The 8,893-nt window shown below is 39.9% G+C and overlaps 2 protein-coding genes across 2 annotated transcripts; one reads left to right on the forward strand and one right to left on the reverse strand.

Annotated features, from left to right (window-relative positions):
• Nucleotides 1–1,012: 1,012 nt before the first annotated feature.
• On the forward strand, nt 1,013–4,657 carry LOC145425740 (uncharacterized). Its single transcript, XM_080299084.1, has 2 exons — nt 1,013–2,960; nt 4,274–4,657. Exons 1-2 carry the CDS (start codon nt 2,891–2,893, stop codon nt 4,636–4,638), a joined length of 435 nt encoding a protein of 144 aa, XP_080155210.1. The 5' UTR covers nt 1,013–2,890; the 3' UTR covers nt 4,639–4,657.
• A 2,106-nt stretch (nt 4,658–6,763) lies between these two features.
• LOC113010998 (Fc receptor-like protein 5) lies at nt 6,764–8,649 on the reverse strand. The gene is made up of 5 exons (XM_080299059.1): nt 8,391–8,649; nt 8,023–8,286; nt 7,698–7,943; nt 7,489–7,611; nt 6,764–6,936 (listed from the first exon to the last, which is right to left on the reverse strand). The coding sequence occupies exons 1-4, from the start codon at nt 8,437–8,439 to the stop codon at nt 7,514–7,516; spliced, it is 657 nt and encodes a 218-aa protein (XP_080155185.1). The 5' UTR covers nt 8,440–8,649; the 3' UTR covers nt 6,764–6,936; nt 7,489–7,513.
• Nucleotides 8,650–8,893: the final 244 nt, after the last annotated feature.

Here is an 8,893-nt window from a genome sequence, read left to right on the forward strand (position 1 = left end):
AAAAGAGAGCTTGGAAACTGTGAATTTAAGCTTAGCGGAGATCATTAATCCCATAAATGTCACGTCCTCGTCCTCCCCTCACCATCAGGTGAGGTTTTGTTCCGAGAATATAGCCAAATAAAATTCAGCCAATGACAGTGAACTTTTATCAGACTCCTGGTTTGTCTTGTTCATTTCCTCATATCAATGTTTTGCATGTGGCATGGCAGATGTTTTTTTATATTTTATATTTGTATATTCAAATGTATATCGTATTAGTTTGATGGTGAGTTAATGCACTGTTGTGCACCTGGTGTATGTTCTGAAAGACAGTTCTGTGAACTGGTCATTGAGTTCTGGCTGAACTAGATCTGATCCTGGGTCTGTTCCAGAGAGCAGATAAAACTGGTTTTGCTAACCGTCAGGTGAGGGTTTGTTAAAGGAAAACAGATAATTAAAATTCCGCGAATTGCAGTGAATTTTTGTCTGACTCCTGGTTTGCTTTTTTTAATTTCCTCCATACGAATGTTTGGCGCGTTCACTTGATCTCATCTGATATCAGACGCTAACGACTATAATCTGGGATTTGGTGCTACAGAAATAAGCTGAATGAAATTGATTTGGATGCTATATTATATGTTTACACCTAAGAGTCAGACCAGCTCTTGCTCACTGATTTCACTAAACAAACCAGCTCTCTCAAGTTTTCCGTTTAGTTTCATTTACCAATCGTGATCCGAGCAGGTGAAATAGAGCCAAAGTTTGTGACAATGAAAACTGTGAATTCAAGTTCAACACAGGTCATTAACCCCATAAATGTCACATCCTCGCACTCATCTCTGGTGCAGAGTAATGTAAACATTATCGTGCACTGGGGACACATTGGCACTTGAGTTACTTTAACTATATTTCATGGTGTTGTTTACTGCTTAACTTTAACTATTTATATGTACAATATCTAAAGATTCTGAAAGCTTTAAGACAATAAAAACCCCCGACATACATCACACACACACACGGCTCTCTAGTTTGAAATGTAATTTAACACAGCATTTTAAATCATGCTGCTGGACTCTTGATACAATACCACAAAGACAGCATCATTTAAACAAATAAAGAACATTTTGCATTATACAGCAGCCTCATACCCTAAAGCAGATGTACTCAGTTTATGTTCAAAACTGTGAGTTTTCTCCAAATTCTAATTTAGTCAGTCTTAAAAAGAGACTTGTTGTTGAAATGTCATGGCACTAATTTTAATCATTCGCCAAAAGACTCAAAATCGTATATCTCAACTGCAAATTATCCAATATGTTCCAAACTTAAAACTTGTGCTTGATGGGAATTTGAGTCTGGAGACGTCCATGTACACAAATGTCACCTGGTGGCAGCAGAAAATCAGCAATAGGTCATTGTCATGGCATTTAGATGACATTTTAACGGGTGGGTCCAAGCACGAGACATGATCGCCTGCCATAAAGTTAGTGCGTAATCTTCACCGCCATCTAGTGAACACAGGAAGTGTTCAGTAAATGGTAAATGGCCTGTATTTATATAGCGCTTTACTAGTCCCTAGAGACCCCAAAGTGCTTTACATATCCAGTCATTCACACACTGGTGATGGCAGCTACATTGTAGCCACAGCCACCCTGACAGAGGCGAGGCTGCCAGACACTGGCACCACCGGGCCCTCTGACCACCACCAGTAGACAACGGGTCAAGTGTCTTGCCCAAGGACACAACGACCGAGACTGTCCAAGCCGGGGCTCGAACCAGCAACCTTCCGATTACAAGACAAACTGCCAACTCTTGAGCCACGATCGCCCCAGTAGGTAAATGACAGCATCCAATCAGCATCCCCTGCTAAAGACAATCATATGATCGTGTGACTCAACAATATGCTCGTGCTGTATGTATTGTAAACCGCACACGCTCAGATGTGCACCAGGGTGCGAGGACCCGCTCATCACTGCAGCTTTAATATAAAATGTGTTTCTTACGTTTTGTGTTGTTTCTTTCAGTTTATTTTAACATTATCTTATGTAACAGGATTTAAATCATTTATAAAATGTATAAACCCCCCAAAAATGATCTTAAATGCTTTTTTCAATTCTTACTTTAAATTTGAAAAAATTGATTTAATATAAACTAAGAACTGTTTAAAGAAATGAGTCATTGAGCTTCACTGCTGTTGTTGCAGTGTGGGGTAAAAAGGGGAGGTATATGAACTTCAAATCACATGCAATCACATTTTAATGTCAGTTTGTTAGTTACATACTGTAGTTGAAGAATGTAAGCATTGTGGTTGACCATCAGATTTTCATGTACATAAGATTTATGATATATTTTGTATGAGACGTAAAAGAAACATGTCAGAAATGTGTGCTGGATATTTGTAATTATATCTAAAGATCCGCAACTACAACTGATCAACTCAGTCATATGTTCATAAATGTGAAGTTTATTAGACACAAAAAGCTCGTGTTAACGTACCGAGTGAGAGTCGTCCTGGTTTTTGTTCGTTCCTGTTTGTTGTCAGGCCCTCAGGCAACACTGCATTAAAAGCAGAGCTGGTTGTGTGGTGCTAATAAGGATATAATCGATATAAATCAAATATAATTTGCGATGGAAATTAAATGATGAGTGTCTTGATAAACAAGTCTCCGGAAAGGAGTTTGACGTTCAGAGCAAACACACAGTTCAAGCCTTGGGGCTCAACCCTGAAACACTTCAGTTACTCTGACTCCACCTCTGTCAGAAACAAGTCAGAGCAACCCTCAACCAACCCCCACCACCTCACATGCACACCTTGTAAAACACTCAGTTACTTTCACTTTATTAATAACATGTTGTCAGCTTTTAATCTCTGGCATTCTCAAACAATCGAACCATCGTTGGACATCTGTGTGAAATGTCCGCTGTAACGTCTGCGTCTCTCTGCTGGACTTTACTGTCTGTCTGCCTCCTGCTCGTCTCTGCAGGTGAGAATAAACTCTTTTTGAATCAAACAGGATTTCCTGAAGAGTTCTGTAAACATTCAGGATGTAAATGATCTCTGAAACTGTTTAAAATCCCTTCGTATGAGTGCAAAATGTCTGGAATAGAGATGTCCACTGGGCTTTATTGCTGTATTTCTGTGTGTATGTGGGAACATATTTATTTCGTAGATGCTTAGATTCATTATATTGCATTAGTCTGATGGCAAATCAATGCAGCTAAATTGAGTTCTAATGCTCAATAACTGGTGTATATTCGGAGTTACAATAAAATAGTTGTTCTGTCCTATTCTATGACCTGACCCTATTCTACTGAAGCTGAATTAGAAGTGATCTGTTCCAAGGAGAAGATTCAGATTTGTCGTAACCATCAGATGACTTTGTTCCAGAAAGAGAGCCAATGAAAACTCTCTCTGCTGCACTCAGTTTTCATCTGACTCCTGTTGCAAGTTTTTCAACTTTGTCATAAGAGCAAAACGTCAAAGCTCGCACTGGATCTTTACGCCTTTACATAAGTTGGTGTAAATCTGGAACAAATAATTCTTGTATTAGAGCTGGACTCAATGTAAGAGCCGAGGCAGCTCTTCTTCTTTTATTAACTGTGGATAATAAGGAACTGTCAGGCTCTTAGTCTGTTACCTTACACTTATGTTATACACAGCAGGCAGGCTTTAATTTAAAAAAAAAACAAACAGCCTGTGTGACACTTCAACAAAACCAACCAGGAAATATTTGTTAACCTAACAAATGCTATCATACAAGCTTCTGAATACAGGCTACAGATGTAAGAGTTATTGAACTGAATTGAACTGTGTTCACACAACGAAGTGCAGTGATTCAATTAAATTAAATTGAAGTGAATTGAATTTATTGATTGTGCTAATGATTTAATGTTTGATATTGTCAAGTAAAAGACACTAAAATTAAATGCATCTGAGGAACTTTTCAGTAGCCTGAACACATATCTGTAAATGTAAATTTTGAGCCCAGGCATCTGAAACCTTGATCATAACAGAGTTTGGTGCAGGAGTTTAGCTTAATCCAGCATCTGGTAAAGTTTAAGCTGGTTATAGAAAAGTGCTGAATGTTAGTGAAAACACAAATGTCATCCATATTCAGATGGACGTGCTGCTCTTCTTCAGTGAGATTCGCTCACTGAACTCAATGTGGATCATATTTTGTCAGACACCCAGCTGATGGTAAACCTCCTCGTACTCTGGTCCCGTTCAGCAGAGCTCAGCAGTCTCTGTCTGACTGGCTGCTGCTGCAGTTACTTTAACCTCTCTGCTCTGTTTCAGACCAGAAAATCATCACAGCGGAGCCGGGACAGACCGTCATTCTGCCATGTCGAGCTCCAAACAACGACATCATTGGTGTAGAGTGGAGCAGACCGGACCTGCAACCAGAGCAGGTTTTTCTTCACCATGATAAGACGTTTGATCCAGTAAACGAGCGTCCGTATTTTGACAACCGGATGGATCTGCAGGACAGACAGATGGAGGACGGAGACGCGTCTTTGGTCCTGCAGAAAGTGACGACTGCTGACACTGGAGTGTACGAGTGTCACGTCTTCATGAGAGGAACAGACCCCAGGAAGAGAGCTAATCCAGACAGTGACCCCATCTGCATCATCCAGCTGAGGGTCGATGATGCAGAAAACTAAATAAAAGTTTAAATAATTATTACGTAGCTTTAATTGTTTCCTCTTTTTAGCCCTTTTTATTTAAAGTTCCTAATCAGCAGCTGTATTTTGATCATATAACAGCTTTACCATCTGCTTCAAATAACTGAAAACACTAATTTAATCTCTTCAGTCAGTTCCTGGGCAGTGAGACGTTCCCCAAATCCTTAAAGTTACACTGTGATCTGTTTTTAAATTTAGAAGAAGGTTTGCTGGATAGTTTTGTGACAGAAGCAATGATAGGAAAATATTTCATCATAAAACTGTTGGTGAGGTGAAGCTGAACTTTGAATCAAGGTCTGTTTTAACGTCTTTGTTAAAGAAGGTAAACGTACCGGTTGGGTCTTACTGGAATCTGAGCTGCATCTGTTTTTCTACAGGAAATATGTCGGAAATGATTGACATGTGATAATAATATATGAGTATCAGCCTGAGGCTGCAGCTGACTGCTGTTTGTCTCTGTGTAGTCTTCACTCTGTGTTGCCTGGAGCTGAAGTCAAGTGCTTTTTAGGTTTCTTTAGAGCTAGATCAGCAGGTTTGCAAGTAGACCTATAGGTTAACATGATCACCTGCTGCAAACACTGATAAGAACTGAGGCGTTCTCATCACAGAAACATCATTTTAATAGCTAAATGACCAGCTAACATCTATTATTTACTGACTGCCAAAGACTGAAAAAAAAAAGTATAGAGTCGGACATAAACAGGACGATGGAAGTGAAACTAGTCCCAGCATGTCATTTAATGACATTCTTGTTGACATCAGGAGTAATGAGAAGTTACGTCAACTCAAAGCTGCTGAACCGCATTCCCTTAACATATCGACACGGTTGCTGTATGTATACAGCTGTGGCAGTTGTATTTATGTTTCATGTTATGTTTTTCAATAATATACACTCCTGTTCCTCCTGTCAGTCAAATCTCTGGGATATTAAACCCCAACTGAGAGCAGATACAAACATATTAATGAATGGTGGTCCTGTTTGTAAGAGCAAGCTCACAGAGTGAACATGACCTCTGACCTCCTGACGGCCTCAAAACTCCAGCTCATTTGTTGAAACTGATTCACTTTTTTTTTTTAACAAATCTGCTACTTTTTAAGAAAATTCAGTCAAACACATTAATGGTCAGTGGTAAAGGCTTGATTATACTCCACAGACAGTGTCTGAGTGCTCATTCTGCACATGTGCACTAAAAGAGCGTTTTCACTGGTTCACTGAAGTCAAATAGAGGCTCTGTGAAACTCAGTGTATTATTGTAGGGTCCACCTTTCAATAGAAAGCACCTTAAAGCGACTGTTGTTGTGATTTGGCACTATATAAATAAAACTGAATTGAAGATGTGACCCTGTGAACGACTCCCCATCTAAACAAGAGGGCCTTATACTAAAACAGATACAGAGTAGGTGTCCTCCTATAGTATAAATCAGTAAGAGAAGGTATGACCTCTCTCGTGACCTTAAGATGTGTGTGCATGCCAGAGCACGCTGAAGGCACACAGAGTCTTTGCAGACTGCTAAGGATCAGATCTCTATCAGTATGCAATCGATTATAAAGCTCTAAGCATATATGAGTAATATAAATATAATATAAACAATATAAACCTCACACTGATTTTGCTCCTGTAGATGAAGACTGTTTGTTTGTTTGCTTGTAGTTTGGTTTCGCAGAGAAAACATGATTGCAGACTAAAGGCCAGCACTTTGTGTTCTTACTCACATTTGAAAGGTCATAAAATGGTTAAAGAAGTCTCAATTATTTGCACAGCCCATTGTTATAATAATCAATAATAAATGAGTTATTGCTAATTTTACAATGAACTGATCCTTTTAGACATATTCACCATGTAATGCACCAGTGTCATCAATAGATGGGAGCAGACTTTAAATGCTTCGCAGTTTTCAGACTCTGGAGTTTATGCTGAGCAGCAACGAGATGTAACTCACACTGACTCACACTTTCATTCTGCTGAAGTTTGTCAGACACAAAGAGCTCTCAGCTCTCTGCTTTCATCTTAACTTAACATCTTAACCTTATATACGTCTCCTCAGACAAAGAACATTTAAAATACAGACAACTGTGACAAAAAATGTAAAGACAAAGAAAATATTGATTTAGTATATCTTTTTATAATATTTTTGTTTTACATTTTTTACATTTTAAATCTATTTGTTAGTTTGTTTTATCAGTAGAACCTTTTAAAAGAAACACAAAGAAAGACCAGAAGCTTGGTTGCAGTTGTTGGTCTGGTGGCTCACGTCTCAGACCTGTGGCGGCAGAAACTGTAAACAAACAAACATCAAGGAGAAAAATAAGCAGCTGTGCACACAACCAAAACTGTCCCTCAGAAACTACAAACATATTTAGAATTATCATTATCAGAGGGTTTGAACAAATAAACAATGGCCTTTATTTCAAAACACAAAGATCTTCCTCCAGAATGTTCACAATAAACATTTGGCAACCAAAGTCTCATGTATATCCTTTTAATGTGAAAGACACCCAACAGGAAGTCCCAAAAAGTTGATTCTGTTCATCTGGACGTTTTCAATGGGAGAAATGTTTCGTCACTCATCCAAGTGACTTCTTCAGTCTCAGCTGACTGCAGGTTGCCCAGTACATGCATGATGACTGAAAATAGCACCACTGAATGAACAATGGACTGTGAGGTTCTGTGTTTTATATAATGTCCCCACTTTTATTTTTAGCTGCCCATCCAAACACAGCAGACTAGGCCCCCTGCTCATGTTGCTGATACTCTTCCTGATCAATTTAAAGGAACAGTTTTAGGAAACAGATTTATCTTCTTTTTACTAAATGAAAATCAGCTGTACCTCTGGGTCTGTTTTCTCAGATGTCTTATGTTCTCACTGCAGCTGGATCAGGGGTAGATGCAGGGTTAGAGGTGGATGGAGGTGGAGGTGTGGATGTAGGTGGAGGTGTGGTGGTGTGTTCCCCTAAAATAAAGCAAACACAGTCATTAAGTTGTCGTCACATTGTGAATGTTGAAAGCTGCAGAAACACAGACAGGTGAGTGTGTCACCTGTGACAGTGATCCAGCTGGATGGAGACTCTCCATGACCGCTGATGTCACACTTGTAGAGGCCTTCATCAGACCTGGAAACATGCTGGATGGTCATGTGACCTGTAGGCTGCTTCCTGATGAGGGAGCCATCTTTATAGAAAGCAGCTGGGAGGTTGGAGGGAGTGGTCTTTGTTTTACAGAGCAGAGTGACGTCATCTCCCTCCATCACAGGGAGGACAGGACTCTGCAGGATCACTGATCCACCTCAACACAGAGACAAACTACAGCATTTCATCCATTTACACACAGCTTCATCAACACTAACTCCACACACTCAGCTTACCAGTGACTGTCAGGTTAACCATGTTACTGATGGGACCCTCTCTGGACTCACACCAGTAAACTCCACTGTCCCATGTAAAGAGATCAGTGATTTTACAGGAAGAACTATTCTTTTTTCCCCAGTCGAGCCCACACAGAGTCCTGTTTTCTCTGTTTGTGTTTCTCCTCAGAGTCCATCCAGCAGAGCTGTCGTCCTCCTCACAGCTCAGAGACACAAAGTCTCCTTTAAAGAACTGAGAGCTGCTGGGACTCACAGTCAGACGAGCTGTGAGGGTTAAAATGAAAATGATCCACACGGAAAAGTGAACAACTCATTTGTTTGATACTGTTTTGTGTTCTGTTTCTTAGTTCCATTTATTCTAAAATCACCTTGTAAAGAAGCACCCAGGGAGCAGAGGAGAAAGCAGAAAAGCCACATTTCTGGAACAGGAGCTCTGACAGCTGATCTGCTGCTGCTGACTCTGTATAATCAATGTAGACAAAATCTGGATTTGTCTTTACTGTGACAGTCAAAGGTGTGTGGGAGGTGCCACTTCAATAGGAACACCTCTTTAACCCAGTGAACTCAAAAACAGGCCTGAGGTCTGCTGCTAAGTCAATAACAGGATCCTGATTGTTTTCAGTGCAGCAGGAGGTGAAAACAGGTTGATGGTGTAATAGAGTGGATTGTTGCCCCCCAGTGGTAAAATACAGAAGTGCCTGTTACAGGGCTAGTTCTTGGTTGACCAATATATAACAACAAAAAAAGGGTAGTTTCTGCACCGCTAAGAAACAACAAGTTAGTGTGTGATGTCCTGCTGTTCAATAAAGGCACCTATCCACGTCCTTCTGTCCTGATCCTTTTAAGAGCCTAATCCAGAATATCACAGATG

Source organism: Astatotilapia calliptera, chromosome 3 (assembly GCF_964374335.1).
Source record: "Astatotilapia calliptera chromosome 3, fAstCal68.1, whole genome shotgun sequence".
Taxonomy (NCBI): domain Eukaryota; kingdom Metazoa; phylum Chordata; class Actinopteri; order Cichliformes; family Cichlidae; genus Astatotilapia; species Astatotilapia calliptera.